At 43.0% G+C, this 18422-nt stretch overlaps 1 protein-coding gene across 1 annotated transcript; it reads left to right on the forward strand.

Annotated features, from left to right (window-relative positions):
• Positions 1 to 3305: 3305 nt before the first annotated feature.
• HENMT1 (HEN methyltransferase 1) lies at positions 3306 to 13982 on the forward strand. Its single transcript, XM_068960742.1, has 8 exons — positions 3306 to 3315; positions 4138 to 4223; positions 6723 to 6851; positions 9501 to 9613; positions 10449 to 10583; positions 12169 to 12348; positions 12886 to 13060; positions 13572 to 13982. The coding sequence occupies exons 1-8, from the start codon at positions 3306 to 3308 to the stop codon at positions 13980 to 13982; spliced, it is 1239 nt and encodes a 412-aa protein (XP_068816843.1).
• Positions 13983 to 18422: the final 4440 nt, after the last annotated feature.

Raw genomic sequence — 18422 nt, forward strand, 5'->3', positions numbered from 1 at the left:
TGAATAATGCTGCTGTGAACATTGGTGTAAAAATATTCATTCCAGGCTCTGCTTTCAATTCTGTTGGGTACATAAAGTTAATACATAAACTGAGGCATGCTGGAATTTTTAAGATTTTGATCAAACCATAAAAAAGAATTTCAGCAAACATCAGTTAAAATCTGGTCGCTCCTAATCACTGTCAGGAACTAGAGGAAAGGCTTTTATAGGAAAGATGCCAAAGCAAAGCAGGAAATTACTTGACTGGATACCACTTGTCGACAAAGAAATGCAGAAGGGTGCAATAAGAAGAGTTCATTTGGGGTCTTAGGAATTACAACTCAGGAGACACAGATTTTGGTAAAACCCAGTATTTGGGGGAAGAGAAAGTCAAGGATGTATAAAGGCAAAAGCCACAAGGTTGTTAAAGTCGTCTGTCAAAAACTATGACTGACTGGACACAAAAAAGGAAATATTTGTCTCTAAGGGATATCCTGTAAGGCGTTCTTTCAGGATAGAGGTTCAATAAGTATCTTGAGTTTTAGAACACTGGGCAGATGGTCTGGATGCTTGAATTAAGAGAGTGAAGTGAAAGTTGCTCAGTCATGTCCAACTCTTTGAAATCCCACAGACTGTACAGTCCATGGGATTCTCCAGGCCAGAGTACTGGAGTGGGTAGCCTATTCCTTCTCCAGGGGATCTTCCCGACCCAGGAATTGAACCTGGTGTCTCCTGCATTGCAGGCGGATTTTTTACCAAATGAGCTATCAGGGAAGCCCTGAATTAACAGAGTAAGTGGTGTTAAGTTCAGACTCTACCTAGGCTCACGTGTGCATGAGTCACACTTCTTCAGCGGTCTTCTGGCTCCGTTTTAGAGAGCTTTCTTAGCAATATCTATTCCATTTTGTTTTTTGCTTCAACAAGCCTAAGCTGAAATATCAATAATCTCAGATATGCAGATGACACTACCCTTATGGCAGAAAGTGAAGAGGAACTAAAAGCCTCTTAATGAAAGTGAAAGAGGAGAGTGAAAAAGTTGGCTTAAAGCTCAACATTCAGAAAATGAAGATCATGGCATCCGGTCCCATCACCTCATGGGAAATACATGGGGGAAACAGTGGAAACAATGTCAGACTTTTTTTTTTGGGCTCCAAAATCACTGCAGATGGTGATTGCAACCATGAAATTAAAAGACGCTTACTTCTTGGAAGGAAAGTTATAACCAACCTAGATAGCATATTCAAAAGCAGAGACATTACTTTGCCGACTAAGGTCCGTTTAGTCAAGGCTATGGTTTTTCCAGTGGTCATGTATGGATGTGAGAGTTGGGCTGTGAAGAAGGCTGAGCGCTGAAGAATTGATGCTTTTGAACGGTGGTGTTGGAGAAGACTCTTGAGAGTCCCTTGGACTGCAAGGAGATCCAACCAGTCCATTCTAAACGAGATCAGCCCTGGGTGTTCTTTGGAAGGAATGATGCTAAAGCTGAAACTCCAGTACTTTGGCCACCTCATGGAAGAGTTGACTCATTGGAAAAGACTGATGCTGGGAGGGATTGGGGGCAGGGAGGAGAAGGGGACGACAGGATGAGATGGCTGGATGGTTATCACTGACTCGAGGGACGTGAGTCTGAGTGAACTCCGGGAGTTGGTGATTGACAGGGAGGCCTGGCGTGCTGCAATTCACGTGGTCGACTGAGCGACTGAACTGAACTGAACTGATGCCTTATTTGGGAAAGCCTACTTGCTTATGATTGGTTGTCCTTAGGTTTCCATTACTCTCCCCTACTGTGGGCTAGCCAGGCGTGTGTAGGATCTTAACTCCCCACACTAGGGACGGAATCCATGCCCTCTGCATTGGGAGCTCAAAGTCTCACATACTGAACGGCCAGGGAAGTCCCTAGGCTTCCATTTCTTAACACTGAGACATTTGCACGCTTCAGTTTTGTTTATACAGGCTTTGCAGGGCATTAGAGCCACCTCAGTCCAACAGCCCCCTTATTTAATTGATTTAAAAATACACAGACGTGGAATTAACTTACTCATGTTTAAGATCCTGTTTAGATTATATATTCTGTAATAGGGCATATGCTCCTTCAAGGAAGGCTGTTGGTTAAAACTCTTGTTTCCTAGAACCAACAGGAACCTGCTGAAGCTTACCTTAAGTTATAAACTTTTCCATACGAGACTAGAATCCTCAAAATGTCAAAAATAAAAACTGTGCAATGTATCTGTGTGATACCCCGAAGGGGTCAGCATTGTGCTTTGCATATAGTAGGTGTTAACTGGTTGAAAATATATTTCCCAATATATTATTTATGATGTACTAATGGGTAATTCTTTATCAACTGAGCTACTGGGGAGTGGCTCAGAGGTTAAAGCGTCTGCTTCCAATGCGTGAGACCTAGGTTCAATCCCTGGATCGGGAAGATCCCCTGGAGAAGGAAATGACAACCCACTCCAGTATAAAGGCAGCTTCGTTTTTCCTCTCCTCTTTAAGGTTTTCTCTCACATATTAGAAAGAAATAACTTTTGAGGTGTTAGGTTGAATCTCTGCAAGGGAAAGGGCAGACGATAAAGTAACTTTTCTAAGAGGTCAGACACTTGTGTCCTCAGCATGTGGTAGTTACCAGTTGGAGGTTTGTGGACTAAGGTGTCAAGGCTTTTCTGAGTTCAGTTGTTACCGACAGAGCTTTAGGCAGCCCACGGTCCCCTTTAAGGTCCTTGTGGATTGTTCTGGGGATGGGAGTGTTGGCCGATTCGGACGCGAGCGGCTGCTGGGCTCGCGCTCAGCCCGGTCGCTCCTCTTGGCACCTTCCATTGGCCGGGACCGTTTTCGGCTCTTTGCCGCGCACAGGGAGAGCCACGAAGCCAACAGCCGCCGGAGCCCGGCGTCCTGCTCGCGGCCCCGGACACGCCGAGCGAGGTGCCGCCTCGGGCCAACAGTCGCGGCTCCTGGCCGGCTGGGGCGGGTCGCAGCTGCTCGCGAGGGGGGATGTGGCAGGGGCCGTGGTCCCCCCGTCAATGTGCGGATGGAGACTTAAGACATGGCTCTGGGGCATGAGCCACAGAGGCGGTTAAAAGACACAAACCTGATGTCTTAGAGCTAGGAGCATAGAGGAAAGGAGCTGAATCCGGAGCTGGGCTCCGGAAACCTCGGGCGGAGGAGTAGGGAGTCCTCAAAGCTGTGCCCGCGGCGCAAGTGTGGGCGGAGCAGGTGTGGTGGGGGGCGGGTAAAGTCACGTGGTGAGACCGCGCGTGCGCCAGAGTCAAGGGCCGGGCCCGGAGATAAATGCGGCCGCCGCTTTGAGGCACCCACTCTTCTCCGCAATGTCTGCAGGTTGGCCGCGCGCGGAGGTGCTTCTTACAGAAAGGTAATAGTTGCATCCACTCATGCTCTCTTGAGGAGGGTTTCCGAGTTACGATTTAGAGAATAACTCAAGTTAGGAGATCGATGTGTCTACATTTTAGACTGAGTTCTAGTTGATAGAGGCAGATGTGCAATAGAGAACTAAAGATGTAAAATTCAAGGACAGTAGTGAATTGGATATGTGCTGGAGCATATATACTTCTCTTGTGGCTCAGCTGGTCAAGAATCTGCCTGCAATGCGGGAGACCTTGGCTCAATCCCTGGGTTGGGAAGAAAGATGCCCTGGAGAAGGGAAAGGCTACCCACTCCAGTATTCTAGCCTGGAGAATTCCATGGACTGTATAGTCCATGGGGTGGGTCGCAGAGAGTCGGACACGACTGAGTGACTTTCACGTAGGACACTTTTCTCTTTAAATTTCATTTTGACCACGTGTGAAAGTAGTTGAAAGCAATTTGAGTGACTTTGAGGGCTTTAATGAAATAGTCACAACTGATAGAATTGTTCAGTTTTAATCAAACTGATAGTAAAAGGAAAGAATAGGTGTTATTGCGTGTGTTTGGTGGAGCGGAAGGTTACTTCGGCAGCCGTACTTTCTTTGCTATTGTCTGAAGCAGTGCTCCTGGATACATTCTTTGGGTTAAATGATACTTTAATGTGGATTAAAAGTAAAGAGAAGGGAGAAACCTCGCCTTCTTCCTTCCCAATGACCTAGGCAGCAGCTACTTAGTCCAGCTTTTCCTCTGCAAAAACAGATACACTGTATTTACAGCCTAGTCATTGCTGATTCCTAGGGGTTGAAGGAGACAGCTGCACTTTTGTTTCAACGAAACTTGAAAAGAGTGGAGGAAGACAACGAGTGGAGGAAGACAACATGGAGGTGAGGCTTGCCCTCGTGCCCTGCTGTGTGACTCTGAAGAGTCATCGCCGTGATACACTGTCGGGTACATTCCTCCCTCGCCAGCCCTGGGATGTAGGTTCTAGGACACCACGTGCACACTAAAATTCGCGGATGCCCACGTCCTTTTTGTAAAATGGTTGTAATTCACATGGTTATTGTGTACTTAGGATGTGGCTTTAACAACTGAAGAACGGAATTTTAGTAGACTTTAAAATTAATTAAAAGTATTTCATTATTGGAAAAAATGGAAGTATGTTTGGAATAACTTGGGTATGTGAATCTTTTGACATTCAAATACAGATAAGGCATTTCTGATTTTATCTTGAAATATTTCAGATATATTAGTTAATTATACCTTAAAACTATTAAAAATAGGCTATGAGAAGGTTGCATATTTGCATATTTTTTTGAACAGCAATGCTCTAGTGCATTTTGGATTCCTTTATAAGACTGTATATACAAGTCAAGAAGCAACAGTTAGAACTGGACATGGAGCAACTGATTGGTTCAAAATTGAGAAAGGAGTATGACAAGACTGTATATTGTTATACCTTGCTTATTTAACTTCTGTATAGAGTACATCAGGTGAAATACCTACCTGGATAAATCAGAAGCTGGAATCAAGATTAGTGGGAGAAATAGCAACAGTCTCAGATATACAGATGATACCACTCTAATGGCAGAGAGAGAAGAGAAACTAAAGATCCTCTTGATGAGGGTAAAAGAGGGGAGTGAAAAAGTTGGCTTGAAACTCAACATTCAAAACACTAAGATCATGGCATGTGGTCCTGTCACTTCATGGCAAACAGAAGGGGAAAAAGTGGAAGCAGTGACAGAATTTTATTTTCTTGGGCTCCAAAATTACTGCAGATGGTGACTGCAGCCATAAAACTAAAAGATGCTTGCTCCTTGGAAGAAAAGCTATGACAAACCTAGACAGTGTATTAAAAAGCAGAGACATCACTTTGCTGACAAAGGTCTTAATAGTCAAAGCTATGGTTTTTCCAGTAGTCATATACAGATGTGAGAGTTGGACCATAAAGAAGGCTGAGCACCAAAGAACTGAGGCTTTTGAATTGTGGTGCTGCAGAAGACGCTTGAGAATCCCTTGAACTGCAAGGAGATCAGAGCAGTCAATCCTAAAGGAAATCAGTCCTGAATATTCATTGGAAGGACTAATGCTGAAGCTGAAACTCCAATACTTTGGCCACCTGATAGAGTCGACTCATTGAAAAAGACCCTGTTGTTGGGAAAGAGTGAAGGCAAGATTGAAGGCAAAAGGAGAAAGGTGCAGCAGAGGATGAGATGGTTAGAAAGCATCACTGACTCTGGATATGATTTTGAATTTGAGCAAACTCTAGGAGTTAATGAAGGACGGGGAGCCTGACATGCTACAGTTCATGGGATTGCAAAGAGTCAGACATAACTTAGCGACTAAAAAACACCAACAATAATTTAGGAACAACAGTAACAGTAGTTATGGATTAGTCATGACATTATTTTGTAATGGGAGTCATGTCAAGGAAATTTTGACATTTGTAAAAGGAAAACTACTTAGGACTATTGCAGTAAGAGCATTGCTTTAGGGGAGAGAGGTGGGGCCCAACCCTATGCAATAGACACCTGGGGATATATAGCATGTAAGCAGAGTAAGGGAATCAGTGGATGGAAAAGAGAGGAGAACCTCATCAAGGATATGGGGTTCATGCTAAACCTATTTGATAGGATTCTGAAGGTGGCCCAGTGTGATTACATATTGAGGTGGGGGATGAAGTGTGTGATCAGATATCACGTGTGGGTGACTTAACAGGATACCTGCTAAAACTGTGGTAGGCCAGCCAAAGACAGGACAAGGTTCAGGAAGGTGTAGTCAAAAGAGGGCACAGTCTAACTTCAGTTTGGTTAAGGAGAGTCTGTCAGTTATAGACAGTTTCTAGCCTCCTGACCACCTGGACCCCAGGGCTTCCCTGGTGTGTCAGTGGTAAAGAATCTGCCTGCCAGCGCAGGATACGCAGGTTCAATCCCTAGGTCCGGAAGATCGCCTGGAGAAAGAAGTGGTAACCCACTCCAGTATTCTTGCCTGGAGAATTCCATGGACAGAGGAGCCTGGTGGGCTAGAGTTGGACACGACTTAGCATGTATGCACTAGCTGGACCCCAGGCCTTGCAGTTCAGTGTGGCTAGGAGACTTATTGTTTTATTAAATGAATTCATAAGTAATTTTCCCTTCAGCTGACCTAGAGTTACAGGGGGCATTAAAGTCAGATAATAATTTAAAAGACATGAAAGAAGGCTTAGATGAAATGAAGTGTGGAGGAAGTACAGTGCCACCTAATCTTAGCATTTGAGGTGATTCAAGGGCCTATGTATTCTATGAAGTGATTGGGGGAAATAAAACTTTTCTCTTATTTAATTCCTAAAGTCATGCATGATTAGAACACTTACCTTTTTGTTGTTGTTGTTATTTATAAACTTTCAGTGCAATAGTATGGTTGATGGAAACGTTGAAGAAGTTCCCAGTAAGAAGGTAATTAAATTTAATCCTCCATTATACAAACAACGTTACCAATTCGTTAAAAATTTAGTGGAGCAACATCAACCCAAGAAGGTAAGTATTTCTCTTTCCAGATATTTGCTAATAATGCCTTCTGTAATGCTTTGTCAAATAAAAATATCTTAATAAGGACCTAGCCAGTAAGCAGAGGCTATACAAAAGGACTTTTGCAAGGAGGGAAAGGGTTTGCAATAGGGAGAGCATCTGTCTTCATGGTCAAAAAGGAATTTTCTTAGAGAGGAGGGTGAGGAGAAGTCGGATAAAAGAGTGGTGTAATTGGATAGTGGAAGGTGTGAACCCGGAAACCAGCCTATTACCTGGGAGCAGTCTTGGCTAAATGCAGTCCAGTGTTCAGGGGCCTGGAGGGAGGAGAGAATTTGGGGACAAGTAGTCAAGGTAATCATTCTAAGCAAAGACTGGGAACACTAGGCAACATCTGTGAGTGTGGGCAAGACGGTACCTTCTGAAAACTCTTTGTGGAGATACAAAGCATGGGGGATAGGCGCACAGAGCTCAGGTAAAATTCAACATTGCAGGTTTCAGATGGGAAGGAGATCTTGACGTTTTACCACTGGATGTGATCCTCACATGGTTCACGTTTCTAGAGCATTTAGTCTGCACATCAGGTAGACAAGTCTTGTGGACGTAGATACTGTGGTTCTTTTTAACTAGATAATAATGGTGGGGGGAGGCAAGGAGCACTTGGCATCCATCCGCTCTCCCTTTGTAGCAGAGGTATGTGATCAGTGTTGGCCCTGGATTCTGTCTTGGTAACACTTCCCTTCTGTGGCAGTGTTTGGATTCTGTTTTTAAAAAAATATTTTATTTATAGATTTGGCTGTGCCAGGTCTTAGTTGCAGCATATGGGATCCAGTTCCCTGATGAGGGACCGAATCTGGGTTCCCTGCATTTGGGAGCATGAAGTCTTAGTCACCGGACCACCAGGGAAGTCCAGTGTTTGGATTTCACAGGACCAGGGAAACTGCTAGCTCAGTGAACATCTGAAGTCTGTAGGGCCAGTTACAGGCTAAAGGATGAGTGACTTCTTAAGAAAATGGTAGCTTCTGTCATGAATTAAGTTAACCTCTACAGACTTCTCTCTGCTAGGTGGTTTACAGTTAGTGATAGGGCTCATATATACTTAGTACGGTTTCAGCTCCATTCTTTCTTTATACTATTCAGTTCAGTTCAGTCGCTCAGTCGTGTCCGATTCTTTGTGACCCCATGAATTGCAGCACGCCAGGCCTCCCTGTCCACCACCATCTCCCGGAGTTCACTCAGACTCACGTCCATCGAGTCCGTGATGCCATTCAGCCATCTCATCCTGGGTCGTCCCCTTCTCCTCCTGCCCCCAATCCCTCCCAGCATCAATGACCCTTTTCCAATGAGTCAACTCTTCGCATGAGGTGGCCAAAGTACTGGAGCTTCAGCTTTATCATCACTCCTTCCAAAGAAATCCCAGGGTTGATCTCCTTCAGAATGGACTGGTTGGATCTCCTTGCAGTCCAAGGGACTCTCAAGAGTCTTCTCCAACACCACAGTTCAAAAGCATCAATTCTTCAGTGCTCAGCCTTCTTCACAGTCCAACTCTCACATCCATACATGACCACAGGAAAAACCATAGCCTTGACTAGACGGACCTTAGTCGGCAAAGTAATGTCTCTGCTTTTGAATATACTATCTAGGTTGGTCATAACTTTTCTTCCAAGGAGTAAGCGTCTTTTAATTTCATGGCTGCTATACTATTTAAAAATCAGTGCAGCTGAGTGCTTCTGTGATACGCTTTCTGTAGTTAAGATTTTCCTTTTTCATTTCTGTGTTCCCCTTTTCCCACCATTCCATAAATGTGCCTGCCTCAAAGAGGAAAATTAGTGAATAACCATGGGTGCAACTCAGATAGTGTATATTTTTGGGTATAGGTACTTTTAAGTATTTGTCATGAGTTATCTTCATTTGCCCTTTTCATAAGTAGAGTTCAGAAATATATAGATAACTCTCTGTGGTTAATGAAGACTATTGTGTGATTAAGAAAGTCAGATATGATAAAAATCTTAAGAATGTATGTGAATATAAATTAGGTTAGATTAACAGATTAGACTATATCCTAGTATGTTTGGTCAGTATCCTTTTTTAAATCTTGAAGCTTCTCAGAGGCACAGACCCCTCTTGGAACACTTGCCTGTCATAGGTGCTGTTCCTATGCCAGGCCCCTAGAATTTTCCTTGAAAACTGAATTAGTTTATTCATTTCTAATTATTTGGTTTTGCTTGCGCTGGGTCTTCACTTCTGTGTGGGCTTCTCATTGGGGTGGCTTCTCCTATTGCAGAACACAGGCTCTAGACTGCGGGTTTAGTAATTGTGGTGCATGGGATTAGTTGCCCCTGCGGCATGTGGAATCTTCCCAGACCAGGGATCAAATCTGTGTCCCCTGCATTGGCAGGCCAGTTCTTAACCACTGGACCACCAGGGAACTCCATGAATTAGTTTATTGTCCTAACACTGTGGTAGGTCTTGGGAAGTTAGCAGGACCTATTTTTTCCCCCCCCAGGTTTTCAATGTATCAGGTTAATTTCCTTTTTATTTTTCTACCAAAAAGATATTATGTAGTTTTTCTGGTACCCAACTCTTTCTGGAAAAAAATGCTTGATCATATGTGATTTCTGGCTATAATGTCTTTGACATACCATTCTTTCTCATCTACAGGTTGCAGACTTGGGGTGTGGTGATGTTTGCCTCTTAGCGATCTTAAAATACCAAAAGTGCGTTGAAGAGCTTGTTGGAGTAGATATCAATGAGGGGAGACTTAAGTGGAATGGGTAATACTGAATTCTCTAAAATAATTATGCATTAATCTAAAACTAGGAGTAGTGGCACTATTAATTATAGTTAGATGAAGTGTTTTTTTTCTTGGCCACGCCATGCAGTTATGGGATCTTAGTTCCCCGCCCAGGAAAGTTTGGAGTCCTAACCAATGGATTGCCAGGGAATTCCCAGATGAAGTGTTTACTTACACCAGCTCTATACAGCTTGTTTAAAAGAAGGCACTATGAGAGCTGCAGGCTCACCAAATAATGCCTTTACCATGACACTAATTGGTTGTATGTTGTGAATAATACCTAGAAGTTCTGTTTACCTATGTAGAAAGTATAGCCTCAATTCAGTAATTAAAGCCATCAAAGCACTGCAAATTCAGTTTCAAGTGGCAAAGTCCAATGCTGAACACCAAGATAACATAGCAAAGGATTTAAATTGCCACAGCACTGGGGCAGAGGCCCAAGGCCTCCTTCAGTTTGAATGAGTTGCTTGGTCATATATGACTTCCACAGATCCTTTTAAGAATGTTTTTCTTCTAAAGAACAAAAAATTGAAAATCACTGATCCAAAGTGAGGAGAGAGAACCAAAAGTATTAATAATGAGAGCAATATCAAATATAAAAATCTTGTTCTCGTCAGCCATTTAATGCCCCATGAGAGAGGAAGTTACCCTAGGACCTTGTGCTTAATACAGCAATTCATGGAAATGGGCTATGTCAGACTTAAGCAGTGTAGGCAGGAGATAATTTATCAGAGGATCAGAGTTTCTGTAGCTGGTAAGATATTCTAAATAGATTATATGTGTTCAAGTGTTCCTTCTGCAATAATGCTTTGCAGGTCAAAGCTGTCCCCATGTGTAGGGGATCATCTGGATCCCCGAGAGCTGGATTTAGCGATTACCTTGTATCATGGCTCTGTTTTAGAGAAAGACTGTCGTTTGCTCGGATTTGACTTGGCAGCATGTATTGAATTGTAAGTATGAAACTGGTTCTTACTATACACATTCATTTGAAAAATGTGAATTAATCAGTCCCAGTAAAGTTAGTATCTTAAATATTTGTCATAATCTGAGTTATTTGTGGAGAAAATTGCTTGTCAGTTGGGCCTAGGTTTTCACTGGCTTTTTGTTTGGAGATGACTTTAAGTTTATAGGTTAAGATAGAAAATGTATATAGTACTACGAACACCCATCTCCTTTATCCTGATTCACAGGTGAACATTTTCCATATTTTTTTATCTTATGTAAATGTGCTCTCTTGTTTCCCTCAGTCTCCCTCCACACATTTTTTTTCTGAACCATATAAGTGTAGGTTTTACTCTTTGCCCCTAATAAATTCAGTATTAAATAGCCAGTTCCCTTTTTGTTATTGCTGGTGCCTCATGGCTTGCAGGATTTTAGTTTTCTGAGTGCAAGCACCGAGTCCTAACCACTGGACCACCAGGCAGTTCCATGGTTCTCTTTATTTTTAATAGGAGTATTTTTCAGCTTTGGCTGTTAATGATTAGATTCCTGGAATACAGTAGAGCTCTGTATTTGGGTCCTCAGGTCATTCCATCTGGAGGCACTAATGTCTGTCTGTCCCCGGGAGGTTAATTTTGATCTCTCCAGTCAAGGTGTGTTTGTGCTTGCTTAGCTGTATAATTACTGCCTTCCAGCCCCAAATAAGCAGCGTGGAGACTGCACACCATGCACATATCTTGTTACTCATCCATATTTCCCCCCTAAACTTGCCTATAATATATGGTGGTAAATGTTTTTTTGTGGTTTCAGCAGTTCTCTGGATTTACTAGTCAGGAGCCCTCCCACCTCAGTTATTTATCATCAGTGTGAACTCATGAAGTCCTGTTTTTTTTTTTTTAATGGATTGTGACTAACTTTATTTTGTTACTCAGATCTTCCCATGATTGGTCAACAGCAGTGGAGGGGTCCTTTCAAGCTGGCATCTGTGTCCTTGTGATATGTCTGTGTCCTTGTGATATATTACTTCCTGTTATAACAAGATGTACCAGACTGGTTGTCTACTTTTCCTTCCTAATATGCCATTTCTGGTTTCTTTTAATGGGAAATGGTATTCAGAGACTAAAATATATCTCTAAATGACCTTTTAATAGTAGTTGAGTGTCTTATTCTAGGGTCAGTTTGCCTACTGTTGTGTCCAGATTTCCAGTGTTTTAACGTGTTCTCTAGAGCAGAGTGTTTTTATTTCTTTTGTATTTCCTATTGCCTGGCATACAGTAGGTGCCTAATGTTTGAAATGACTGACGGAGAACATTAGAACATTGGTTGAAGAGCGAGGTGCAGTGATTAGTGTCATCCACGTGTAGCCTGGGTTTGAATGTCATTTATAAGATTGAATATTCCATTGTATATATCAGTTTGCTTATCCATCATTTGCTTATTTTTAACTGCCTTTTGGCTATTGTGAAAGACATCAAACCATGTTTCTCTTATCTGGTCTGAGAGGTCCATGGTTAGACATTGTTTTGCTAAATCAGTTAGGGAGCTACTTGCGAATGAAGCTACGTTTCATTATATCTTTCTCACTGACCACTTTAGAATAGAACATTTTGATTCAGAAGATCTGGCGAAGTTTCCTGAAGTTGTCTTTGGGTACATGTCTCCAGCCATGATTGTCATCAGCACACCAAACTCTGAATTCAATTCCCTGTTTCCATGTGCAGTCTTTCGAGATTCAGATCACAAATTTGAGTGGAGCAGAATGCAGTTTCAGACCTGGTGAGTTCTTACGTGTCTTTTTTGTGTGTGTGACTACACTGGAGTTTTAAACCATATGAAATCTTAGTATCTACGGTTACCATAATAAGTTATTTCTTACTTTACTCCAATAAAATTGATTCCCAGAATGCAACTTAGCATATAATCACGAAGGAACTACCACATTTGGGCATTTATTTTTTCTGTCGAGTGTGGAAAGTGTGTGGGCACTGGTGCCTTTCATGTGAAGGTATCGGGAGTTATCTCCCAGAATGGCGTGACAGATGGTCATGTTCTGGCAAAACTGCAAACCCAAATAGGAGCTGGGATTATAGCCCTTCTGGTTTCCTTGTCCCTGCACACTGTTCCATATTCTTACAGTTACTGGGAGACTGACACTTATTGCCTTAATGCTCTTTGCAGAAATAAGCAAACCCAGTGATACGGCCTTACGTGATGTAGGAATTGCAGTTTATTTTAACTTGTAATTTTTATATTCTTCTAGAAATGGTTGCTTTAGTTTAGAAAATCATCTCTTCTCTTTGTTTTGACTTTTAGGGCTTTAGATGTGGCCAGTCGCTACAATTACTCGGTGGAGTTTACTGGTGTGGGGGAACCACCTACAGGAGCTGAGGATGTTGGCTATTGTACCCAGATAGGGGTCTTCCGGAAAAAAGCAGAAGCAGCTGAACTGGCTGTTTTGGAGCATCATGGAGAACATGTTTATGAAGTTGTGAGTGTTCTTTGTATTTTCAGAGCAAGTTCATTTACTGGGATGGCAAGATGAGTCCCCACTAGAGAGAAGTGTGAATGAGGTTCTTTTGAGGAGAATCCCATGTCCCATGATCTCTCAAAGCATGTTACAGAGATGATCTCCTAGTGTCTTGGAAATACTTCTCCAGCAACTGCACACTCCACCTCCCCAACTTTGTAATCTGTTAGGAAAGAAGGAAAACAGCAGCAGTTTCTGTGTAGCTTGATTCAGGACATGACTTGAAATTGAGTCTTCAAGCTTGTCAGACCCATTTTGTTTAAGGAGGTGTGTATGGTAAAGAATATATTGAAGAATATCTATATGCCAGGAATTTTTGACCCTCATAATTGGGACATTCACAATAGGTAAGGTTTGACATGTTCATATGCTTAATTATATATACAGTTGATTCTAATGTGCTAAAAGGTTACTAGTGGTTTTGAAAATTTTTCTTCTATTCCAAGTCTTCTTTTTTTTTTTGCTCCTTCAGGTTTATACAACCTCATACCCAAGTTTACAGCAAATAAATTACCGTAGACGTGTGGTGATTTATCTAGTGTACCGAGAAGTGAGCAGATTGAGACGGAAATACCAAGTGAGTTTGAGACAGGATGAACTGGAGGCTGAGTTCGTAGCCCCTGGCAACCAGACAGGAAAATTCACCTCAGACCTTCCAGTTCCAGTACTCACTGAAGATGACAAAGCCATGGAGATGGCTCCCCAACCTTTCTGTATTGAAGATAAGTTTTACGTACCCCTGCAAAGAATCATTGCTTATCCCAGGCTGGGGCACTTATGCGGTAATGTAGAGAAGCTGAGAGAGTTCCTTGGTGACGTGATTGAACTGAACTGTGATGGTTCTGCGGTGAAGGTTGACTTGAACGATTGTAGTGACTTTTGAGCCATCCTTACTTCCTGAAATTCAGGAACTGTGCAATAATTGGGCTCATTTAGAATTTAAACGTTGTGCAGTCATAACTGAGGTAGCTTTTCATTTTAAAATCACCTAACGTTTATAGTTTTTGGTGTGCGTGTGTTGAATGTTGATATTAAAGAGTTTTAAAGAAAACGGAATTATCCAGTAGTGTTTAAAACCTTTTTCCAGGGGGTTCAGTTCAGTTCAGTTGCTCAGTCGTGTCTGACTCTTTGCGACCCCATGAATCGCAGCACGCCAGGCCTCCCTGTCCATCACCAGCTCCCAGAGTTCACTCAGACTCACATCCATCGAGTCAGTGATGCCATCCAGCCATCTCATCCTCTGTCATCCCCTTCTCCTCCTGCCCCCAATCCCTCCCAGCATCAGAGTCTTTTCCAATGAGTCACCTCTTCTCATGAGGTGGCCAAAGTATTGGAGTTTCAGCTTTAGCATTATTTCTTTCAAAGAAATCCCAGGGCTGATCTCCTTCAGAATGGACTGGTTGGATCTCCTTGCAGTCCAAGGGACTCTCAAGAGTCTTCTCCAACACCACAGTTCAAAAGCATCAATTCTTCGGTGTTCAGCCTTCTTCACAGTCCAGCTCTCACATCCATACATGACTACTGGAAAAACCATAGCCTTGACTAGATGGACTTTAGTTGGCAAAGTAATATCTCTGCTTTTGAATATGCTATCTAGGTTGGTCATAACTTTTCTTCCAAAGAGTAAGCGTCTTTTAATTTCATGGCTGCAGTCACCACCTGCAGTGATTTTGGAGCCCCCCAAAATAAAGTCTGACACTGTTTCAACTGTTTCCCCATCTATTTCCCATGAGGTGATGGGACCAGATGCCATGATCTTCGTTTTCTGAATGTTGAGCTTTAAGCCAACTTTTTCACTCTCCACTTTCACTTTCATCAAGAGGCTTTTTAGTTCTTCACTTTCTGTCATAAGGGTGGTGTCATCTGCATATCTGAGGTGATTGCTATTTCTCCTGGCAATCTTGATTCCAGCTTGTGTTTCTTCCACCCAGCATTTCTCATGATACACTCTGCATATAAGTTAAACAAGCAGGGTGACAATACACAGCCTTGACGTACTCCTTTCCTGATTTGGAACCAGTCTGTTGTTCCATATCCAGTTCTAACTGTTGCTTCCTGACCTGCATACAGGTTTCTGAAGAGGCAGGTCAGGTGGTCTGGTATTCCCATCTCTTTCAGAATTTTCCACAGATTATTGTGATTCACACAGTCAAAGGCTTTGGCATAGTCAATAAAGCAGAAATAGATGTTTTTCTGGAACTCTCTTGCTTTTTCCATGATCCAGCGGATGCTGGCAATTTAATCTCTGGTTTCTGTGCCTTTTCTAAAACCAGCTTGAGCATCAGGAAGTTCACAGTTCACGTATTGCTGAAGCCTGGCTTAGAGAATTTTGAGCATAACTTTACTAGCATGTGAGATGAGTGCAATTGTGTGGTAGTTTGAGCATTCTTTGGCATTGCCTTTCTTTGGGATTGGAATGAAAACTGACCTTTTCCAGTCCTGTGGCCACTGCTGAGTTTTCCAAATTTGCTGGCAAATTGAGTGCAGCACTTTCACAGCATCATCTTTCAGTATCTGAAACAGCTCAACTGGAATTCCATCACCTCCACTAGCTTTGTTCGTAGTGATGCTTCCTAAGGCCCACTTGACTTTACATTCCAGGAATCTGGCTCTAGATGAGTGATCACACCATCGTGATTATCCAGGTCATGAAGATCTTTTTTGTACAGTTCTTCTGTGTATTCTTGCCGCCTCTTCTTAATATCTTCTGCTTCTGTTAGGTCCATACCATTTCTGTCCTTTATGGAGCCCATCTTTGCATGAAATGTTCCCTTGGTATCTCTAATTTTCTTGAAGAGATCTCTAGTCTTTCCCATTCTGTTGTTTTCCTCTATTTCTTTGCATTCCTTCCTGAGGAAAGCTTTCTTATCTCTCCTTCCTGTTCTTTGGAACTCTGCATTCAGATGCTTATATCTTTCCTTTTCTCCTTTGCTTTTCACCTCTCTTCTTTTCACAGCTATTTTTAAGGCCTCCCCAGACAGCCATTTTGCTTTTTTGCATTTCTTTTCCATGGGGATGGTCTTGATCTCTGTCTCCTGTACAATGTCACTAACCTCATTCCATAGTTCATCAGGCACTCTATCTATCAGATCTAGGCCCTGAAATCTATTTCTCACTTCCACTGTCTAATCATAAGGGATTTGATTTAGTTCATACCTGAATGGTCTAGTGGTTTTCCCTATTTTCTTCAATTTGAGTCTGAATCTGCTAATAAGGAGTTCATGATCTGAGCCACAGTCATCTCCTGGTCTTGTTTTTGTTGACTATATAGAGCTTTTCCATCTTTGGCTGCAAAGAATATAATCAGTCTGATTTCGGTGTTGACCATCTGGTGATGTCCATGTGTAGAGTTTTCTCTTGTGTTGTTGGAAGAGGGTGTTTGCTATGACCAGTGCATTTTCTTGGCAAAACTTTATTAGCCTTTGCCCTGGTTCATTCTGCATTCCAAGGCCAGATTTGCCTGTTACTCCAGGTGTTTCTTGACTTCCTACTTTTGCATTCCAGTCCCCTATAATGAAAAGGACATCTTTTTTGGGTGTTAGTTCTAAAAGGTCTTGTAGGTCTTCATAGAACCGTTCAACTTCAACTTCTTCAGCGTTACTGGTTGCGGCATAGACTTGGATTACTGTGATATTGAATGGTTTGCCTTGGAAATGAACAGAGATCATTCTGTCGTTTTTGAGATTGCATCCAAGTACTGCATTTCAGACTCTCTTGTTGACCATGATGGCTACTCTATTTCTTCTGAGGGATTCCTGCCCACAGTAGTAGATATAATGGTCATCTGAGTTAAATTCACCCATTCCAGTCCATTTTAGTTTGCTGATTCCTAGAATGTCGACGTTCACCCTTGCCATCTCTTGTTTGACCACTTCCAATTTGTCTTGATTCATGGACCTGACATTCCAGGTTCGTATGCAATATTGCTCTTTACAGCATTGGACCTTGCTTCTATCACCAGTCACATCCATAGCTGGGTATTGTTTTTGCTTTGGCTCTATCCCTTCATTCTTTCTGGAGTTATTTCTCCACTGATCTCCAGTAGCATATTGGGCACCTACTGACCTGGGGAGTTCCTTTTTCATATCCTATCATTTTGCCTTTTCATACAGTTCACGGGGTTCTCAAGGCAAGAATACTGAAGTGGTTTGCCATTCCCTTCTCCAGTGGACCACATTCTGTCAGACCTCTCCACCATGACCCGCCCATCTTGGGTTGCCTCGCGGGCATGGCTTAGTTTCATTGAGTTAGACAAGGCTGTGGTCCTAGTGTGATTAGATTGACTAGTTTTCTGTGATTATGATTTCAGTGTGTCTGCCCTCTGATGCCCTCTTGCAATACCTACCATCTTGCTTGGGTTTCTCTTATCTTGGGTGTGGGGTATCTCTTCACGGCTACTCCAGCAAAGCGCAGCCGCTGCTCCTTACCTTGGACGAGGGGTATCTCCTCACCGCCACCCTTCCTGACCTTCAACATGGGATGGCTCCTCTAGGCCTTCCTGTGCCCACGCAGCCACTGCTCCTTGGACGTCAGGTCGCTCCTCTCGGCCGCCTCCCCTGGCCTCGGATGTGGGGTAGCTCCTCTCGGCCGCGGGGTAGCTCTTCTTGGCCTCCTGCGCTGTCGCAGCCTGGCACTCTCGGCCGCTGCCCCTGATCTCGGATATGGGGTAACTCCTCTTAGTGCGCTGATCCTAGCCGCCCACACCGGGTGGAATAGCTTTAAAACCTCTCCCTCCTTTGGGCTTAATTCTAACCCGTGATACTTAGCCTAAAACACATATACAACAGGAATGCAGGTATTTGAGAGAACAAAACCTCAACAGTCAAAATATTTGCCCATGGTTTCTGAGTTTCGCTCTCTGGAGCTTACTAGCTGGGATTGAGGGGGTAGCAGCAGTAGGAGAAAGAGAAATATAGTTTCTTGTATTGGGCTTCCCTGGTGGCTCAGATGGTAAAGAATCTGCCTGCAATGCAGGGAACCCTGGTTCGACTCCTGAATTTGGAAGATCCCCTGGAGAGGGGAATGGCTATCCACTCTAGTATCCTTGCCTGGAGAGTTCCCTGGACAGAAGAGTCTGGTGGGCTGTAGTCCATGGGGTCACAAAATTGGACACGTACGTAATAAGGAAAAAAGTTGTCTAAGTGAGACATTTTTTCCTAAAGCATAGGAGTGCAGAGCTTAGCCAACCAAGAGACTGCTGTACCACACACGGACCCCTGTGCAAGCACATGTCCATCTTGCCCTTCCACTGTACTTCATGTGCACCCTGGGGACAAAGATGGTTGGTTGAGCTTTAGCTACCACTCGGCAGGTTCCAAACCAG

Source organism: Capricornis sumatraensis, chromosome 2, assembly GCF_032405125.1.
Source record: "Capricornis sumatraensis isolate serow.1 chromosome 2, serow.2, whole genome shotgun sequence".
NCBI lineage: Eukaryota > Metazoa > Chordata > Mammalia > Artiodactyla > Bovidae > Capricornis > Capricornis sumatraensis.

Excerpts from the sequence above, each read along its gene's own strand:
- HENMT1 (XM_068960742.1), top strand. Across the intron at positions 9,614-10,448 it reads GGGAGACTTAAGTGGAATGG|GTCAAAGCTGTCCCCATGTG; the intron begins GTAATACTGAAT and ends AATGCTTTGCAG. Across the intron at positions 12,349-12,885 it reads AGAATGCAGTTTCAGACCTG|GGCTTTAGATGTGGCCAGTC; the intron begins GTGAGTTCTTAC and ends TTTGACTTTTAG.